Raw genomic sequence first — 22408 nt, 5'->3', positions numbered from 1 at the left:
ATCCAATCAGCTAACTCTCCCTGGATCCATTTGGCCATCCCTGTAGGCAAAGAAACTAATAGTCTGATTATGCCCGTTCTGAAGAAGGGTCACTGGATCCAAAATGTTAATTCTGCTTTCTCTCCACAATTGCTGCTGAGTTTTTCCAGCATTTCCAATTTTGTTGCTGATTTCCAGGGTCCACAGTTCTTTGGTTTTTAGTCTGATAATACCAGATGGGATAATTTAATGTTAAATTATTTGTTTGCGCTGAGTTAGCTAATCAGTTGGGATGACAGTAGAATGAGGGAAAAAGGAAGTTGATCAACTTGTTGTCTCGGAAACTCAACCAGAATATGTACAGGTCTGGGGATTACTGGTTGGCCTTGGCTGTGATTCTCACTAATGCTGACACTCAACAGGCTTACATCAGGGACTAGAAAATGAATAATAAAATAAGACTGTCCGGTGTTCATGGAACTGTACTTATCGAACCACAGAATGGCCACATGGAACAGCCAACGTCTACAACAAGCAGGGGGACAAAGTTACGAAGCAAACAACGAAATTTTAAAAGATATTTAATGATTGCATTCACCTTATTCTTCAGACAATAAAACAGATACTTCAGAAATTTCAGTTTCTGCAACTACAATATAACTGAACTGAAAATGTTGTAAATATTTCATTGCAGTTTAGTTAACATACAAAGCAAACAGACAAAATCAAATTATCCTGGGAATCATAAAAACAAATCTAACATTTTCTATACTATATCAAAGAGAACATGGCTCAGGAAGGCCAAACAGACACAATGAGACACAATCCTCTTTATGACAATGCAATTGCTTGCCTGTGACTTCTTTTTTGTCTTTTCCCACAAATTTTAGATTCGGCAAGCAACATAATAGAATTAAGAATGATGGGATTTAAACTCAACCTGCAGGCTGCTGGCTAGATCATAAAGTGATATTGCTCTGTCAGAGTAATGTTGCATTGTTTTCTGGCATTAATCAAGAAGCATACCATTTCTATTTGTGCTTTTGTTGCTTGATACAATTCAGAAGCAAGCCTTTAACTCTGCATTTTCATTATTTGTCCCACCCTGCCTCTATTTCCTGATGCAATCTTTTGTGAACATGTTCTATTCCCTCGTGTCACACAGGATTACTGTACACATATTGCTAGCCTGCACTATTGACTGGTCTGTCCTCATTAACTTTCTAAATTTCCCCTGGAACTTGCTGCCGGGGGAGGTAGTGGAAGCAGATACAATAATGACGTTTAAAGGGGGTCTTGACAAATACATGAATAGGATGGGAATAGAGGGATGCAGTCCCTGGAGGGTAGGGGATTTTAGTTGTGACGGGCAGCACGTCGGTGCAGGCTTGGAGGGCCAAAGGGCCAGTTCCTGCACTGTAATTTTCTTTGTTCTTTCTACGAGGGGACACAGGTTTAAGGTGAAAGGGGGTGTGTATAAAAGGAGATTAAGAGTGAAGTTTTTTTTGCACAAAAGGGTGGCAAGTGTCTGGAACGTGCTACCAGATGAGGCATTGGAGACATATACAAAAGCAATGTTTAAGAGGCATGTTGACAGATACATGAATAGACAGGGAAGAGAGGGATATGGACTGCATAGAGGCAAAAAGTTTCTTAGTTTAGAAAGTATCATGTGTCAGTGCAGTCTTGGTGGGCTAAAGGGTCTGTTGCAGTGTTGTACCGCTCTTTGAAATCAGATGAGCATTAAGGATGAATAATCGCCTAAGGCTTCAGGGATAGGTGGAGCAATGGGACCAACTAAATTGCTCTTCAAGTGGTTGGCATGGATGCAATGAGCTAAATGGCCACTTTGTGAGCAATTAAGATTCTAAGACTCTTGTTACACGTGCTCTGTGCGCTGTCATTCTTGTGGACGAGAGGGGGAGGGTGGGGGAAAAGACGGAGGTTCAGAACCACTTTAGCATTCCTGGACGTGATTGTAGAATGCAGGGCTTATGGGGAATTCCTGACCAAAGTATACAGAAAGGTCACACACATTGCTCAAGTCTTTAATTTCAGCAGTAACCACCCCAATACCCACAAACGGAGTTGCATGAGAACACTATTCAAACGAGCCACAACACACTGCAGTAACCCAGAATTACACCAAAATGAAGAAGAATACCTCCACCAAGTCTTTAGAGACAACGGATACCCAAACAGCTGGGTCCGACGATGCCTGTCACACAAACAACAGGAAGATACAGTACTCCCCGACACACTTGTCATGTTACCATACATCAAGAACGTATCTGAATTGACCACAAGACTCCTATGGCCACTGGGCATCAGAGTGGCACACAAACCTACATCAACCCTACGCCAATTGCTAACAAGAACCAAAGACCCCTCACCCACTCTGGATAGAGCCAACTTAATACACAGGACTCCATGCAAGGACTGCGACTAACATTACATTGGACAGACAGGAAGAAAACTGGCTACGAGAATACATGAACACCAAGTAGCAACAAAAAGACACGACCAATACTCACTCGTCTCCATACATACAGACAAGGAAGACCACCAGTTCAATTGGGACAACGTCAGGATCCTAAGACAAGCCAAACAGACACAAGCACAGGAATTCCTAGAAGTCTGGTTCCCCACCAAGAAAGCCATCAATAAACACATAATATTAAACCCTATATACACACCACTGCAAAGAAAAACCGGAAGTGAGGTAATCAACCCCAGAATTTAAATAGCAAGTGGGAAAATACAACAGTCCTTCATCAGAGGCTGCACTGATGTTATCCAGCAGGGTAATGAAACGTCTGCAAACTAATGAACCAGTTCGGTGAGCAAGCCAACCACAGCATCCACAACCTGAGCTACAAATGTACTTAAGTATATTAGACATGTATTAACATCTCTGAACAGGTTGGTTAGAAAATATCTTAATGAGTTACTGTAATTTTATTTGAAAAATCAGTAAAGACATTTTATTTTTCAAGTTATACAATGAAGTCACATACTTAATACGATAAACATGTATAGTTGTACTACATATGGTTTCCAAAATTTAGACCTTTAAAAACATGTTACACCACTGGCTTACAGCAAAATGCTCAAGTTAAACATTCCAGTGACATTTAGTGGTCAGATCATGCAACTACAGGCAAACCATTTTTACAACTAAGAATTGGAACAGTACGAAGGTTTTGTGACATCCAAAAGACAGACACGTATTAAGTTGAGAAGATCCTACAGTACCAACTGGCAATCACACAGATTTACTAGCTAGGCTGTGATACACGAAAGCACTGCTTGCATGAAACCTTAGTGAAATGGCAGTAGGACATAATGACTTCAATAAGTATCTTATTTAAAAATTATTTTCAATGAAATGGTTTATTCTACCATATTGAAGTCACCTGACAAATGAGGAAATTTACCTCTTTTCCTTTTGTATCTCCATTTTCAATCCACTCTACAGTAGCACTTTCATTATCTTCATTTAATGATGTCACCATAGCCTGATGTATCCGTCCTAAAAAACGGAAAGTTGCAAAGCAGTCAAAAAATGTATCTGGAATTTCATACTTTGCTAATAACAGGCTAAAAAAGATGAATCGGTTATGAAAAGTACATTAGCTGTTGAAATAACTGCTCAGTTACAGAATGGATACAAGATTTTGCTTGTCAAATCTAAAGTGTGATTTTATACTGTAGGTATAAGCATACCAATTTAATATTTCGTAATCATTGTGGGATAATGTAGTCTACTGAAATGTGGGTGATAATGCATATGGAGCAACTTTTTTAGTTTACAGCAAATACAGAGAGCAAGAAAATTGCTAAAATTAAAATGGGTAGATGCAAGTCATTAATATCAGATTATTTTGCAAACGTTTGTCAGGAATGTCCTACAGGAGGAGTGTTTCACGATGTACTACTGTTTGAAACTGTTAGTAGGATTCTGACTTCACGTGTTTTGAAAGTATGTTTGTGTGTGTTAAATTAAATTTTCATTCAAAGAGCAAGAACAGTCTGTTAATTGTATGGTAGTGGTTGGCATTAACTGGGTAAAAACCAAAAGAAATGTGAATGATGTAAATCAGGAACAAAAACAGAAGTTGCTGGAAAAGCTCAGCAGGTCTGGCAGCATCTGTGAAGAAAAAAAATCAGAGTTAACGTTTCGGCTCCGGTGACCTCTGAGGAAGGGTCATCAGACCCGAAACGTTAACTCTGATTTTTTTCCTTCACAGATGCTGCCAGACCTGCATTAACTGGGTATTCACTTCAGTCTGAATCATAGAATCCCTACAGTGTGGAAACAGGCCCTTTGGCCCAACAAGTCCACACCGAACCACACAGCATCCCACCCAGACCCATCCACCTATAACCCACCTAATCTACACATCCTTGAACACTATGGGCAATTTAGCATGACAAATGCACCTAACCTGCACATCTTTGGACAGGGGCAGGAAACCAGAGCACCCGGAGGAAACCCACGCAGACAAGGGGAGAATGTGCAAACTCCACACAGACAATTGCCGGAGGGTGGAATCAAACCCAGGTCCTTTGTGCTGCAAGGCAGCAGTGCTAACCATTGAGCCACCATGCCACCCTCCTTGATCAACAGACTAAAATTGTGGTTATCTGGTTCAAAAGGTGCAACCTTAAATATGATGTGGAGGTGCCGGTGTTTTACTGGAGTGGACAACATCAGAAGTCACATGACACCAGGCTATTGTCCAACCTTAAACAAACAGAAATGCATAAAAAGGTTCCCTCCAATTGATCTTTACCTACTGACTTTTTGGAATAAAACAGTTCGGAGCCTTGCTTCTTTCCCTGGCATCTTTCAATGGCCTCAGATGCACTTCATCAGGGCCTAGTGATTTATTCAGACCTTTTTTGTGTTCAATTTATTCTCTATTCATCTCTCCAACTCCGCAATATCCTGCTCTGTTAACCAATTTTCAGAACTGCAAATTACTGCAGTACCTGTTGATTGACTAAAGAGAAAGATTATCTGTTACAACTTCAAACTGCTCAAAAAAAAATTGTCAGATGAAAGATATGTGAAATATAGCCGCTATTGTATTGTAGGAAACACAAGACATAGAAAGCACCTACTTATAGCAATGAGTTAAATGACTATACAACTTTTTTTGGTGAATTCTGCTTAAAAGATATATGTTGGCAAGAACATTAAGACCACAGATTTCCTTTTCTTCGAGGGGGGTCATTGGATACTTTGGATTTTGCCCATTTGGGGGAAGATATCCTGAATTTAGCATCTCATTGAAAGGCAACTGTTCCATGTAACACTCCCTCAGTTGTGCACAAAGATGCCAACCAGAACAACGTTCTTGCATTTAAGAGGTCTGGGTTCCAAAAGTTTAACACATCAGTACAAACTGATAAGTAACAATTACATTTATTGTACTAGGACTCACTTTGCACAGTCATACAAATACACTGGCAGTAAGGAAAATAAGTTTGCCATGTAAGGCAACTATTTTTCTCAACTACACATTCTTCAGGATTTTCAAACCTACATTCTCTCCCTACTCTCTAACCAACATGCAAAAGGCCCAAAATAAATCTTCAGCCATTTCTAGGAATTAATTCAAAAACCAAAATTCAAAAATGTTGAAAAACAAATATCATTCAGCGGGAAGATTCCGTTAATTATGCTTATACTTTAAGAAGTCACCACAAGCAGATAAATTGCAGCACAGCATTTTCAACATTACTTCACATGTCTTTTTATTGATTTTTCTGTACGTACTGGTCCTTAAACCTGTGAACATTTCAAATACCTAAATCCTAACAAAAGGATGAATATTTTCTCTCTCTAAATTAAACATTATGCAAACACCACCTTAGCTGGCATCTCAGTGTACCAAATCTTATCCAGAATATCTGGGAATCTGAAACTAATGAAAAATCACAAAAAAAGTGAATGCAACTAAAATAAATATTTGAATTGTAGGCCATATTCCAGTTTAGAAATGACAAAATGGCATAAAATACTTGTGTTTTGACAAAAACTATCGTATTTGCCTAACAATTATACAACTTGGGTATTCCATTCAAACACCCCCGAAAGAGATAACTGGTATGTGAATATTTAGTCATACATACATTTGTAGCATTTCATAGGGACAAAACAATTTGTGGTTGTGATTGTTCACACAACAAACATTCAACTTTAGTTATGCAATCAAGCGGCTTTTGAGAGTACATTTCAACCTTGAAAGATTCTGAAGGAAGCTGGAAGAGATGGAATTATTTGCCCAAGGCCTCTCAGGATTTTATGTTTCACTCAAGTCACCTCTTACTCTTGACTCCAGCAATACACTAGCCTTGCCTTTCAAATTAGTCCTTATAAGACAGCCTGCTCATTCCAGCTTGTCTGGTAAGCCTTTTCTAAGTATTTTTTCAAAATTCATAGGATGTCAGTGTCTCTGGCTAGGCCAGCATTTATTGCCCTTTCCTAATTGCCCAGACAGCAGTTAAGAGTCAACCACATTGCTGTGGATCTGGAGTCACAGGTAGGCTAGTCCAAGTAAGGATGGCAGATTTCCTTCCCTAAAAAAGGAATTAGTGAGCCAGAGATAACAAGGTGTAGAGCTGGATGAACACAGCAGGCCAAGCAGCATCAGAGGAGCTGGAAAGCTGACGTTTCGGGCCTAGACCCTTCTTCAGAAATGGGGGAGGGGGAAGGGGGTTCTGAAATAAATAGGGAGAGAGGGGGAGGCGGATAGAAGATGGATAAAGGAGAAGATAGGTGGAGAGGAGACAGACAGGTCAAAGAGGTGGGGATGGAGCCAGTAAAGGTGAGTGTAGGTGGGGAGTTAGGGAGGGGTTAGGTCAGTCCAGGGAGGACGGACAGGTCGAGGGGGCAGGATGAGGCTAATAGATAGGAGATGGAGGTAGGGCTTGAGGTGGGAGGAGGGGATAGGTGGGAGGAAGGACAGGTTAGGGAGGCGGGGACAAGCTGGGCTGGTTTTGGGATGCGGTTGGGGGAGGGGAGATTTTGAAGCTTGTGAAGTCCACATTGATACCATTGGGCTGCAGGGTTCCCAAGCGAAATATGAGGTGCTGTTCCTGCAACCTTCGGGTGGCATCGTTGTGGCATTGCAGGAAGCCCAGGATGGACATGTCATCTGAGGAATGGGAGGGGGAGTTGAAATGGTTCACAACTGCGAGGTGCAGTTGTTTAGTGCGAACCGAGTGTAGGTGTTCCGCAAAGCGGTCCCCAAGCCTCCGCTTGGTTTCCCCGATGTAGGAGGCCACAACGGGAACAGCGGATACAGTATACCATATTAGCAGATGTGCAGGTGAACATCTGCTTGATGTGGAAGGTCTTCTTGGGGCCTCGGATGGGGGTGAGGTGTAGGGGCAGGTGCAGCACTTCATGCGGTTACAGGGAAAAGTGCTGGGGGTGGTGGGGCTGGAGGGGTGTCTGGAGTGGACAAGGGAGTCACGGAGAGAGCGGTCCCTCCGGAAAGCAGATAAGGGTGGGGAGGGAAAAGTCTTTGGTGGTAGGGTCGGATTGTAGATGGCGGAAGTGTCGGAGGATGATGCGTTGGATCCGGAGGTTGGTGGGGTGGTACGTGAGGACAAGGGGGAATTCTGTTTTGGTTGTTATTGCGGGGAGGGGGTGTGAGGGATGAGTTGCAGGAAATGCGGGAGACACAGTCGAGGGCGTTCTCGACCACAGTGGGGGGTGGTGGTGAAGTTGTGGTCCTTGAAAAATGAGGACATCTGAGATGCTCCGGAGTGGAATGCCTCATCCTGGGAGCAGATGCGGCGGAGGCGAAGGAATTGGGAATAGGGGATGGCATTTTTGCAGGAAGGTGGGTGGGAGGAGGTGTAGTCTCGGTAGCTGTGGGATTAGGTGGGCTTGAAATGGATATTGGTTTCCAGGTGGTTGCCAGATATGTTAACAGAGAGGTCCAGGAAGGACAGGAGGTATCAGAGATGGTCCAGGTGAACTTAAGGTTGGGGTGGAAGGTTTTGGTGAAGTGGATTAACTGTTCGAGCTCCTCGTGGGAGCATGAGGTGGCGCCGATACAGTCATCGATGTAATGGAGGAAGAGGTGGGGTTTAGGGCCAGTGTAGCTACGGAACAGGGATTGTTCCACGTAACCTACAAAGAGGCAGGCATAGCTTGGGCCCATGGGGGTACCCATGGCCACCCCCTTTGTCTGTAGGAAGTGGGAGGAATTGAAAGAGAAGTTGTTAAGGGTGAAGAAGAGTTTGACTAAGCGGATGAGGGTGTCCGTGGAGGGGGACTGTCGGGCCTGCGGGACAGGAAGAAGCGGAGGGCCTTTAGGCCACCTGCATGGGGAATGCAGGTGTATAGGGACTGGACGTCCATGGTAAAGATGAGGTGTTGGGAACCAGGGAATTGGAAGTTTTGGAGGAGGTGGAGGCCATGGGTGGTGTCACAGACGTAGGTGGGCAGTTGCTGGACCAAGGGGGAGAAAATGGAGTCGAGATAAGTAGAGATAAGTTCGGTGGGGCAGGAGCAGGCGGAGACAATGGGTCGAGCAGGGAAGTCAGATTTGTGGATTTTGGGAAGGAGATAGAAGAGGGTGGTGGAGGGTTGGGGAACGATGAGGTTGGAGGCTGTGGGTGGGAGGTCACCTGAAGTGATGAGGTTGTGGATGGTTTGGGAGGTGATGTTTTGGTGGTTGGGGGTGGGGTCATGATCAAGGGGGCGGTAGGAAGTGGTGTCAGAGAGCTGGCGTCTGGCCTCGGTAATGTAGAGGTCAGTGCGCCATACTATAACTGCGCCTCTGTTGTTCGCGGGTTTTATGGTGAGGTTGGAGTGGAGGGCTGCACATTCTGTGGGGGAAGAGGTTGGAGGGGGTGAGAGGGGTGGAGAGGTTGAGGCGATTGATGTCTCGACGGCAGTTGGAGATGAAGAGGTCGAGGGAGGGTAGGAGGCCTTGGAGTGGTGTCCAGGAGTGTGGGGGGGTGTTGGAGGCAGGAGAAGGGGTCAGTAGAGGAAGGGTTAGGCTCACGGTTAAAGAAGTAAGCGTGGAGGCGGTGGAAGAACTGTTCAACATCCAAGCATGAGCAGTATTCACTGATGTTTGCGTGGAGGGGGACAAAGGTGAGCCCTTTACTGAGGACTGACCATTCGCCCTCAGTAAGGGGGAGGTCTGGGGGGATGGTGAAGACTCGGCAGGGCTGGGTGCTACTGTCTCCTCTGGAGCTGCTGGCTGTGGAGGTGGTGGGCAGAGCAACGTCGGCAGTGAGCCAGTTCTAGTGAGCCAGATCAGTTTTACAACAATCGGCAACAGTTTCATGGTCATCATTAGACCCTTAATTCCAGACTTTTTGTTTTAAAAGGTTGTACTCAAATTCCACCATCTGTCCTGAGGGATTTAATGCCAGGTCCCTAGAACATTACCTGGGTTTCTGCTTCCAGGACACTTATATCCTTCTATACATAATACCGTGTACAGTACTCTACGTCTCACCAGCACCCAGTATAACTAAAACATAACCTCCTTACTTTTGTATTCAATTCCTCATGCAATAAGTGATTGCATTTAGATTTTCTAATTACTTACTGAATCTGCATGAGAACCTTTTGCAATTCATACACTAAAACACCCTGATCCCTCTGCACTCCGAGCTCTGCAACATTTCATCATTTAGTTTTTTTCATTCATCCTTCGAAAATGGACAAGTTCATGTTTCCCCACATCGTACTTCATTTGCCAGACCTTTGCTCAGTCACTGAATCTTTTGGATATACTTTTGTAGCATCATTTTACCTTCTTCATAACTTATATTTCTACCATTGTTTCATCAGCATGTTTGGAAACCACGCCTTCCATCCCTTCATCCAAGTCAGTTATGCAAATTGTAAACATTCAAGGTCCCAGTATCCATCTTGCGAGACAATACTCGTAACATACTGCCAATCTGAAAAGAATCTTTTTATGTCCCCTGTCTGCTTCCTGTTAGTCAGCCAATCTTCTACCAATGCAAAAATGCTACTACAAACACAGTGAGCTTTTATTTTCCAATCACCTTTGATGTGGCATTGTATCAAAAGGCTTCTGGAAATCCACCGGCATATCCATAGCATATATTACCACCTCAAAAGGAACTCCAGTAGACTGGTGAAACGATTTCCATTTCACAAAACCATATTGACTCCAAGATAGTAGGAACTGCAGATGCTGGACAATCCGAGACAACAAGGTGCAGAGCTGAATGAACACAGCAGGCCAAGCAGCATCATAGGAGCAGAAAGGCTGACGTTTCGGGCCTAGACCCTTCATCACCCTGGTTTCCTTGAACTCATCCAAGTGCACTGCTATTACTGCATTACCAATAGCTCCTAACATTTTTTCCAATATTAGATATGAAGCTAACTGGTCTGTAGTTTCTTGCTTTCTGTCTCCGTCCTTTTTTTAATTGAGGAGTTCCACCTTCTAACCTAAAATTGGATCTATCCCAAATCAAGGAAGTCCTGTAAAATTAAAACAATACATCAATCATACTAGCTATTTTTTTTACTGATCCTCTGCACTGGTCAGCCCCAAGTTCCAACAATTTATTCACTACCACTTCTCTGGTACTTTGTGACTAAGACCAAAAGACACAGGAGCAGTCGTAGGCTATTCAGCCCATCAGGTCTGCTCAATGAAATCATTTCTAACTTGATAATCCTCAACTTTCACTCTCCTGCCTTTTCCCCATAATCCCTCGATTCCCTTGCTGACTAAAAGTTCATCTATCTCAGTCCTGAATATAGTTACTGACTCAGCCTCAACAGTCCTCTGCAGTAAAGAATTCCATACACTCAATACCGCAGAGAAAAAACATTCCTCCTTGTCTTGCTCTTAATTGTATGTCCCCTTATTCTGAGATTATGCCCTCTGGTCCTAGGCTTTCACACAAGTAGAAATAATCTTTCCACATCTACCCTGTCAAGTCTCCTCAGAATCTTACTCACTCTTTCTGTGTCTCACTCTGAATGGGATTTCTCCTTCCTGACCATGTGTTTTCAACCGGGTCTTTCTTAAATATTGCTGAGATGATTCACTTCAATCATGAATCAACACCTATAAGAGGTCTTATTCAGGCTTCAGGCGACTGACTGATAACTGTCCTTTCAGTCAGCTGAATCAGCTACCCTATCAACCTTTTCACTAGAGTACTGGATCTTTTACTTTTAAAATGGAGAAAGAAAAGAAAGACTTACTAGTTGAATTTCCACATTCCACCAAATTCACTGAACTCAGTAGAGGTTATTATTTGCTCTGGAAATTTTAATAAGACAGACTATGGAAAGGGTCAGGAATCTAACTTCAGGCACAGCAGATTAGGGTAGAACAGTAAGAAGGGGCAGCCAACACAGGACTGAGGGTGTCTTATTTAAATGCACACAGCATACAAAGTAAGTTAAATGAGCTTGTAGCGCAGATTGAAATTGGCAGGTATCACAATGATGCAACTGCAAGGGGACTGGCCTGGAAACTAAAATCCAAGGGTACACGCCCTTCTGAAAGGGCAGACAATGGGATGGGGTGGTCTTGTTACTAAGAAATGAAAATAAATCAATAGCAATTGATATAGAGTTGGAATCTGTGGGTAGAGTTGAGAAACCACAAAGGGAAAAAAAAAGAGCATGATGGGAGTTGTATCAGTACTAGTCAGGATTTGGAGAAGAAAATAAAGGCACGAAGTAGAAAAGGTATGTAAGAAAGGCACTATTACAATAATCATGGGGGACTTCAATACGCAGGTGGACTGGGAAAATTAGGTTAGTAGTGGATCTCAAGAAAAAGGAATTTGTCGAATGTCTGAGTCTTTTTTTTTAAGATGAGCTTGTGGTATAGCCCACTAGGGAACAAGCAATTCTGGATATGGTTTAATGCCAGGTCCCTAGAACATTACCTGGGTTTCTGCTTCCAGGACACTTATATCCTTCTATACATAATACCGTGTACAGTACTCTACGTCTCACCAGCGCCCAGTATAACTAAAACATAACCTAATAGGGTAGATGGGGGTTGATTGGGGGCTGAACGTGATGGAACCCCTCGAGGACAGTGATCAAACCCTGCAGTTTGAGAGGAAGAAGCTTGTATCAGATGTAATGGTATTACAATTGAGTAAAAGGTAACTACAAAGATCTGAGAGAGGACCTGGCCACAGTTGATTGGAATGGAAACGTAGTAGGGAAGACAGTGGAGTACCAATGATAGGAGTTTCTGAGGATAATTCAGGAGGCACAGCTAAAAGTCATCCCAAGGAAAAAGAAACATTAAAAAAGGGAGGCTGAGGCAACCATGGTTGACAAACAAAGTGAGGGGTAGCATAAAAGCAAAAGCAAAGCAAACAATGTGGTGAAGATTGGTAGGAAGCATTTAAAAACCAAAGTCAGAGTCATACAGCACAGAAACAGACCCTCTGACCCAACTCGTCTATACTGACCAGGTTTCCTAAATTGAACTAGACCCCATTTGCCTGCACTCAGCCCATATTCCTCTAAACCTTTCTATCCATGTACCTGTCCAAATGTCTCTTCAATGTGGTAACTGTACCCACCTCTACCACTTCCTCTGACAGCTCGTTCCATTTATGCACCACCATCTGTGAAAAAGTTGCCTCTCAGGTCCCTTTTGAATCTTCCCCACCCCACCACCCATTTAAACCTATGCCTTCTAGTTTGCACTCCCCTAACCTGGAGGAAATACCTTGGCTATTCACCTTGTTTATGACCCTCATAATTTTATAAACATCTATACGGTCTGTGAGACTGTGTTCCCTCCTCTCCCAAGTTTTCAAATCCCCAGCTGGTGGAAACATCGTCTCAGCCTTTGCCTGTCAAACTCTGTCAGAATCTCAAAACGCTTTCCCCCTCATTCTTCTAAAGAATATTGACACAAGGTACTCAGTCCCTCCTCAAAAAGACAATCCCATTACCTTGAGACCAGTTCAGTGACCTTTTTCTTTATCATCTCCAATGCAGGTACATCATTACTGGCAGTTTTTATCCCCCCCAGCCAAGAATTTATTTTACAGAATGGAATTTTAATTCCCCAGTGGCTGTGGTGCGATTTGAACCCACACCTCTCAATCAATAGCCCAGATCTCTGGTTTAACTAATCCAATAGATTACCACTGTGCTACATGAATTGTAGTGAGGAGTGTCCCTGTCTCTTAGCCAGAAGTTCCAGGGTTCAAGTCCTTCTCCAGGATGTGACAGTTAAGGAAGGGGTGTTCTTGATGCAGCCAAACAGTTTGGCCAGTCGGAGAGGGTTCACTTAGCTGTTACCAGGTGTGGCCGGACTGTCTTATGAGAAGACATTAAGTAGAGAGTAGCTGCTCACAACGTGGTCTGCTCTAGCCAAGGTCTTTTATTCCCCCCGGGGTAGGGGGTTCCAAAACTACAGGGCATAGGTTTACGGTGAGAGGGGAAAGATTTAAAAAGGACCTGAGGAGTAAACTTCTCACACGTAGGGTGGCATGTGTATGGAACAAGCTGTCAGAGGAAGTGGTGGAGGCTCGTACAATTACAACATTTAAAAGGCATCAGAAGGATGCATGAATAGGATGGCTTTAGACAGATATGAGCCAAATGCTGGCAAACAGAACAAGGCTAAATTGGGATGTTTGATCAGCGCAGACGAGTTTGACCTAAAGACCTGTTTCCGTGCTGTATGGCTCAATGGTCACCCCTCAGCCTCCTAGGCTCCAGGGAGAAAAGTCCCAGGCTATCCAGCCTTTCCTTATAACTTAAGCCTTCCAGTCTCAGTAACATCCTTGTAAACATTTTATTGTACCCTTTCCAGTTTTCTTAAATTATCCTGCAATAGGAAAAAGTAATTATGGGGTAAGAGATTAAATAAAAGTAAGCTAGCTAGGAATATAAAAGGGAAGATTACAAGTGTTTTTTAAAAAAAGAAAAAAGGTAATGGCAAGACTGGATGGACATTGAACCAGTGGAAAGTGAGGCTGGAGAAGTGGTAATGGGGAACAAAGAAATCTCACCTTTAAAATGCAGCAAAGGAAGCTACACTAACAGCAAGCCTTCAACCAACAAAGGGATGCTATAAGGAAAAGCAACATTCTTTTTTGCATATTCATTTTCAATTTATTTATTAAATTATGCTCCCATGCCTGGAGCCCTTCTAATTGACCATACAAGGAGTAACTCCCAGCAGATAAAACATGTAAGAAGTGTTATCTAAAAATTCTTCCAGACCAAATACATTGTGACTATACATTTAATATATTTGGTTAACCAGTTACCAGACTTCGTTCCTAATTGGATTTGAGATTTGAAAACGAATAGATGGTACAACTGGGCCAAGTTAACCAATGTTGACACATGCTCTTAACAAATCAGTTCACAGATTCAATCTTAGAGAAAAAAAAACACAAACTATAATCTTTTCACAGACTACTAAATAGGCTGCCAAGGAAGTAACCAATCTCTATTCTTGTTCAATCTTAAGGGACAAAAAGATTCTAGGGTATCCTGGTGAGATTATGGCCTGTTAAGAAAATCTTGTGATGTGCAACCAAAGTCACCTGGACATACTTAATAGTCTACTATTGAGTTGAAAAAAAAAGAGAAAAGAACTAGAAGCCAGTATAGGTAATTCAGCCCCTCGAGCTTGCTGTTATTTAATACGATCATGGCTGATCTCATACCAGCATCAACTCCTTCTTTCTGCCCATTCCCCATACATTTGAACCTGTTACTAATTAAAAATCTAACTCCTCAGATTTACTGTGTTCCAACACCCACTATATTCTGAAGTAGGAATTCCACAGATTCGCAACCTTGAGAAAGGTAATTCCTCTTCATTTGTTTTAAATCTGCCACTCTTTAGCCTCAAACTATGACTTCTCATTGCAGATGCCTCCTCAAGGGGAACATCCACTCTTTGGCTACTTTGTCAATCCCCCTTAGCATCTTACAAACTTCAATTAGATACCCTCTCATCCTTCTAAACTCTAGACAGAATAGGTATAAACTGATCTAGTGATCACTCTCTAAATTGCCCCCAATGCTATTACATCATTCCTCATGAAAGGAGACCACAAAATGCACACAGTACCCCAGATGCAGTCTCACCAATGCCTTGCACAATTGGTGCAACACATCCCTGCTTTTATACTCCATACCTTTAGCAATAAATGCCAAAATTCCACTTACCCTCATCATTACATGCAGTATGTATATACTAGCTTTCTGCAATTCACAAAGGGCACAAGGACACTGAGGTTTCTCTCCCTTTACATAACATGTGCTGTTTTATTCTTCTGGCTAAAATAGATAGCCTCACAATTATCCACATCTACGTGCCAAACTTTGGCCCATTCACCTACCCTATCCTTATCTATTTGTAACTTTCTTATTGCTTTGTTACAACTTACTTTCCCATCTATTTTACTGTAATTCATTAACGTAATTCCAATTCATTAATATAAATTGCACATAATTGGCAGCAAAGGATCAAACTCTTTGGTACCCCACTAACTACAACTTCCCACCCAACAAAAGATCCATTTATCTCAGCTTCTGATGGTTAGCCAATCCTCAATGCAAGCTAATATATTACCACTAATCCCATGTGATCTTACCTTGTGTAGTAGCCAATTGTGTGGTACCATATGAGATGTCTTCTAGAAGTCCAAATATATATACCTACAGGATCCCAATTATCCATTTTGCTTAGTACATCTTCCAAGAACTCTAGCAGATTAGTCCAACACGATTTACCTTTCATAAAGCCATGCCGACTCCGATAGATTGCATTTTGACTTTTCAAAATATCCCGTTGCTACTTCCTGAATAATGGATTCCAAACATTGCCCAACACCAGATGTTAAACTAACTGGTCTACAGTTTCCTACTTTACATCTTTTTTGAATAAGGATATTTGGTCCATACTTTTCCACTCCACTGGAGCACTTCCTGAATCCAAAGAATTCTGGAATAATACAACCAATGCATTCACCATCTCTGCTGCCACTTCCTTTAAGACCCTAGGATGGGGGCCATTAAGCCCTGGCGACATGTCTGCCTTTAAGCCCGATAGCTTGCTAAATACCCTTTCCCTCATGACAATTATTTTAAGTTCCTCCTTTTCTACAGTATCTGCATTACCTGTTACCATTGGGATGGTTTCAGTGTCCTCCACTGTGAAAACTGAGGCAAAGTACTGATTTAGTATCTCTGACATTTGTGTTCCCACAATCAACTCCTCAGCTTCATCCTCTAAGTAACTAGAGTGAATGTTGATCCCCATGTTTCTTTTAAGTGCTTATGGAAGTTTTTGCTATCCAATTTTATGTGCTAGAACTTTTTCCATAATCAACCTTTGCTTTTATTACTTTTTTTAGTGACCCTTTGTTGGTTATTAAATGTTTCCCAATCCTCCAGCCTTCCACTGAAGCTCGCAATCTGGTATGCCTTAACCCTTATGTTATCTTCAATCTCCTTGCTTTGTCATGAGTACTTCTTCTGCCTCTCTTAATCCTTCTTCCTCTCTGGAATATATTTTAATTGGGAGGAATTGCACATCTCCTGAAACGTCTGCTACTGTTCATTAACTGGCCTATCTTTTAGTCTTTCTTCCCAGTCCACTATGGTCAAATCTGTCCTCTTACCTACATAATTACCTTTTTAAAAAAAAAGTGCCAGAACACTGGTGTGGGACTCACCCTCACACTGAATTTGAAATTCCAGCATGTTATGATCACTCTTCCCTAGAGAGGATCCTATACTACGAGATCATTAATTAATCCCATCTCATTTCATTATACAAAACCTAAAACAGCCTGGTCCCTGGTTGGTTCCCCAACATATTACTCCAAAATAAACACCTCTAATATATTCCATAAATTCGCCCTATAGGCAATCCCTTACTAATTTGATTAATATGCATATTGACTGGATTAAAGTCATCCATGATTATTGTTGCACCTTTCTTACAAGCCCCTGGTATTTCCATGTTTTATATTGTGCCCTACTGAGGAACTACTCAGGAATAAGAAAGATGAGAGAACCATGATGGGGTTATACTATAGGCCTCCTAATAGCCAGCGGGAGATAGAGTCAAGATATCTAGGTAGATCATAGAAAGATGTATAAAAGCAGTATAGTTTTAGTGCGTAATTTTAACTTCCCCAATACTGACCGAACTCCCTTAGTGCCAGGGGCTTAGATGGGGTAGAATTTGTTCAATTAATACAGATGTCCAAGTATGGAACAGGCAATCCTAGAGTTTGAACTGAACGGAGGAATAAGTCTGGCCCAGATGATCGAAATTTCAGTGGGGAAGCATTTTGGAAGCAATTTCATAAGTTCTAAGATAGTTATGGTCAGGATAAGACTGGTCCTCGGGTGAAAAAGCTAAGTTGGGGGAGGAATATAAATGAAGCAGGAAAAAACATCAAACAAGGAGTTGGGAGGGCTAAAAAGGCCCATGGAATGTCCTTGGCAAGTAGAATTATGGCCATTCCCAAGGCATTTTCCACATATAACTAGGAGCAAAAGGGTAGCTAAGGAAAGGGAAAGTCCACTCAAGGACAAAGGAGCTAATTTATGTGTGGAGCCAGAGGAAGTGGGTGAGATCCCTAATGAGTACTTTGCATCAGTATTCATCAAGGAGGAATGGATGATGGCAAAATTGGGGATGGGTATGTTGATTTTCTAGTGTATGTTGAAATTAAGGAGGCGGTGGCGTTGGGTGTCTTGAAAAAATTAAGATAGACATGTCGCTAGGATCTATCCCAGATACTGAGGGAGGTAAGGGAGGAGATTGCTGGGACCGAGAGAGATCTTTGTTACCTTTTTAGTCATAAACAAGGTCCCAAAAGACTGGAGAACAGCCAATGTTATTCCTTTGTTGAAAAAGGGTAACAGGAATAATCCAGAAAATTATAGGCCAATGAGCCTTGCAGCAGTGATAAAGAAATTATTGGAGAAGATTCTTACAGGGACAGGATTTACTTCCATTTGGAAGAGAATGTATTTATTAAGGATAGTCCAAGAGAGGTCTTATCTCACAAAACTGATTGCATTTTTTCAGCAAGTGACAAAAGATTGATGAGGGAAAAGCAGTGGATGTTGTCTATATGGACTTTGTTAAAGCATCTGACAAAGTCCTTTATAGTAGGCTAGTCCAGAAGATTACATCACATGGGATCCACAGTGAGTTGGCAAGTTGTATATAGAGGTCTGTGACCAGTGGTGTTCCACAAGAATCAGTGCTGGGACTTCTGCTGTTTGTAATATTGATGACCATAAGACCATAAGACATAGGAGCAGAAATTAGGCCATTCGGTCCATTGAGTCTGCTCCGCCATTCAATCATGGCCGATAAGTTCTTCAACCCCATTCTCCCACTTTCTCCCCGTAACCTTTGATAATCAAGAACCTATCTATCTCAGTCTTAAATGTACTCAATGACCTGGCCTCCACAGCCTTCTGTGGAAGTGAATTCCATAGATTCACCACTCTCTGGCTGAAGACGTTTCTCCTTATCTCCGTTCTGAAAAATCTTCCATTTAATCTAAGGCTGTGCCCTCGGGTCCTAGTCTCTTCTACCAATGGAAGCATCTTCCCAACATCCACTCTGTCCAGGCCATTCAGTATTCTCCAAGTTTCAATTAGATCCCCCCTCACCCTTCTAAACTCCAGTGAGTATAGTCCCAGAGTCCTCAAACGTTCCTCATATGTTAAGCTTCTTATTTCTGGGACCATTCTCATGAACCTCCTCTGAACCCACTCCAGGGCCAGTACATCCTTCCAGAGGTATGGGGCCCAAAACTGCACACAATACTTCAAATGTGGCCTAACCAGGGCCTTATAAAGCCTCAGTAGTACATCCCTGCTTTTATATTCAAGTCCCCTCAAAATAAATGCCAACACTGCATTTGCCTTCCTGACTACTGACTCAACCTGCAAGTTTACCGTGAGAGAATCCTGGACTAGAACTCCCAAGTCTCTTTGCACTTCAGACTTCTGAATTATCTCTCCATTTAGAAAACAGTCCATATCTCTAGTCTTTTTAACAAAGCGCATGACCTCACACTTTCCCACATTGTACTCATCTGCCACTTCTCTGCCCATTCTCCTAACCTGTCCAAATCCTTCTGCAGCCTCCCCACCTCCTCAATACTACCTGTCCCTCCACCTATCTTTGTATTGTCTGCAAACTTAGCCAGAATGCCCACAGTTCCTTCATCTAGATCATTAATGTGTAAAGTGAAAAGTTGTGGCCCAACACTAACCCTTGCAGAACACGAGTTGTCACTGGCTGCCAACCTGAGAAAGACCCTTTTATCCCCACTCTCTGCTTTCTGCCAGACAGCCAATCTTCTATCCATGCTAGCACCTTGCCTCTAACGCCATGGGCCCTTATCTTACTCAGCAGCCTCCTGTGCGACACCTTGTCAAAGACCTTCTTGAAGTCCAGGTAGATAATATCCACTGGATCTCCTTGGTCTACCCTGCTCGTTACTTCCTCAAAGAATTCTAGCAGATTTGACAGGCATGACCTCTCCTTGATGAAACCATGCTGACTTTGCCCTATTTTACCATACACTTCCAAATATTCAGAAATCTCATCCTTTACAATGGACTCCAAAATCTTACCCATGACCGAGGTTAGGCTAATCAGCCTATAATTTTCCTTCTTTTGCTTTACTCTCTTTTTAAACAGGGGTGTCACGTTAGCGATTTTCCAGTCCTCTGGGACGCTCCCTGACTCTAGCGATTCCTGAAAGATCACCATTAACGCTTCCACTATCTCTTCAGCTATCTCCTTTAGAACTCTGGGGTGTAGTCCATCTCATCCAGGTGATTCACCCACCTTCTGGCCAATCAGTTTTACTAGCACCTTTTCCTTGGTGATGGCCACCATACTCAGTTCTGCACCCTGACTCTCTTGAATTTTTGGGAGATTACTTGTGTCTTCCACTATGAAGACTGACACGAAGTAATTATTCAGTTCCTCAGCCATTTCCTTGTTCCAAAGGAAATGATGTGGATTAAAATGTCAGTGGTCTGATTAATAAATTTTCAGAAGACATAAATGAATAGAATTATGGATATTGAAGAAGGATATTAAAGGATGCAGCACGATACAGATCAGTTGGAAAGTTGGGCAGAAAAATTACAGATGGAGTTTAAAATGGACAAGTGCTAAGTGATGCATCTTGTGAGGTCAAATACAAGAGGAACATAAATGGTAAATGGCAGGATCCTTAGAAGCATTGATATACAAGGGATCTTAGGATCCAAGTCGATAGCTCCCTGAAAGTGGCAACACAAGTGGACAAGGTGGTAAAGAAGGCATATAGGATGCTTGACTTCATCGGTTGGGGCATCGTGCATAAAAGTTGGCAAGTCGCATTGCACTGTGTAAAACCTTAGTTAGGCCACATTTGGAGAGTGTGCGTGTAGATCTGGTTGCCAAAGCACACGAGGATGTGGAGGCTTCGGAAAGGGTGCAAAACAAAAAAAGGTTTACCAGGCTATTGCCTGGATTGGTGTCTATTAGCTATAAAGATGAGTTTGGACAAATTTGGATTGTTCTCGCTAGAGCATCGGAAACTGAAGGCAACCTGACAGAAGTATATAAAATTATGAGAGGCACTGAGAGGGTGAATAGTCAGTCATTTTTTCAGGGTGGAAATATCAAATACTGGGGGCCATAGGTATAAAAAGTGAGAAGGGCAAAGTTTAAAGGCAAGCTTTTCTTATATAATTTTGGGGCAGCACGGTGGCTCAGTGGTTAGCACTGCTGCCTCACAGCCCTAGGGACCCGGGTTCAATTCCACCCTTGGGCGACTGTCTGTGTGGAGTTTGCACATTCTCCCCGTGTCTGCGTCAGTTTCCTCCAGGTGCTCCAGTTTCCTCCCACAGTCCAAAGATGTGCAGGTTAGGTGGACTGGCCATGCTAAATTGCCTGTAGTGTTCAGGGATGTGTAGATTAGGTGGGTTATAGGGGGATGGGTCTGGGTGGGATGCTACGAGAGCCAGTGTGGACTTGCTGGGCCGAAGGGCCTTTTTCTACACTGTAGGGATTTGGTGAAAAAAATCATTCTATGATATGCAGAGGGTAGAAGATGCCTGGAATACACTGCTAGGGAAGGTGGTAGCAGCAGATACAACACCAATGCAGACAGTTAATAGGATATGGACCGTGTGCAGGTGGATGGGATTTGTTTAGAATGGCATCATGGCGGGCTGAAGAGCCTGTACCTATGCTGTACTGTTCTTTTCTCCCCCCCCCCAATGTACTGTTAGGTGCCCTACAGATTATTCCCACCAAGGACTTTCATTACTATTTCTTACTCGTATTGCAAGAGTGTACCTAAAATTGGCCAAAGGTTTTATGTGTACCAACCCCAGTTGTTTTCATTTCCAGATCTATCATTACCAGTAATAATGGAAGACTGCAACTTCACGCACAATATCTAATTTACAGGACAAGATGAAGATCGAATTATCTTTTTTACTCAATGGCATTAAGGTTTTGGTCTTGTTAGTTGAAATAGATTCAATACATAGGAAGATAGAATTAGAAACAGCAGATGGGATTGCTGAGCTGGAGACATGATTAGCGACATTTTGAAAAATGTCCATATTACAGAATAGCAGGTGCTGGATGGCTGAAAATGCATAAAAGTGGATAAATCCCCAGGGCCTGATTAGGTGTACCCCAGAGCTCTGTGGGAAGCTAGGGAAGAGATTGCTGGGCACCTTGCTAAGATATTTGTATCATTGATAGCCACATGTGAGGTGCCAGATACTGGAGGTTGGCTAATGTGGTACCACTATTTAAGAAAGCTGAAGGTAAGGAAAATCCAGGGAACTATAGACCAGTGAGCCTGACATTGATGGTGGATAGGTTGTTGGAGGGACTCCTGAGAGACAGGATTTACATGTATTTGAAAAAGCAAGGACTGATTAGGGATAGTCAACATGGCTTTGTGCGTGGGAAATCGTCTCACTAACTTGATTGAGTTTTTTGAAGAAGTAACTAATAGGATTGGTGAGGGCACAGTGGTGGATATGATCTACATGAACTTCAGTAAGGCGTTCGACAAGGTACCTCATGATAGACCAGCTAGCAAGGTTAGATCACGTGGAGTAGAGGGAGAACTAGCCATTCGGGGACACAGAACTGGCTTGAAGGTAGAAGACAGAGGGTGTGGTGGAGGGTTGCTTTCAGTCTGGAGGCCAGTGACCAGTGGAGTGGCAGAAGGACCAGTGCTGGGTTGACCACTTTTCATCATTTATATAAATGATTTGGATGTGTACATAGAAGGTCTGGTTAGCAAGTTTGCAGATGACACCAAAATTGGACTGTAGTGGACAGTGAAGGTTACCTCAGATTACAACAGGATCTTGATCAGAGGGGCCAAT

General features: G+C 42.6%; 1 protein-coding gene across 5 annotated transcripts in view; it reads right to left on the bottom strand.

Moving 5' to 3' along the window:
• The window catches only part of kif2a (kinesin family member 2a), a 141685-nt gene that overhangs the window by 94478 nt on the left and 24799 nt on the right, over window positions 1-22408 (bottom strand). For all 5 annotated transcript variants that reach the window (XM_048602256.1, XM_048602265.1, XM_048602276.1 and 2 more), the window contains exon 2: window positions 3417-3511. In XM_048602256.1, coding sequence (XP_048458213.1) covers window positions 3417-3511 — 95 coding nt within the window. The remainder of the gene's footprint in view (window positions 1-3416; window positions 3512-22408) is intronic.

The sequence above is a fragment of the Rhincodon typus genome, chromosome 1 (genome assembly GCF_021869965.1).
Source record: "Rhincodon typus isolate 14 chromosome 1, sRhiTyp1.1, whole genome shotgun sequence".
NCBI classification, from domain to species: Eukaryota; Metazoa; Chordata; class Chondrichthyes; order Orectolobiformes; family Rhincodontidae; genus Rhincodon; species Rhincodon typus.
Note: the sequence above shows the minus strand (reverse complement) of the source record. Positions and strands in the feature narration are given on the sequence as shown.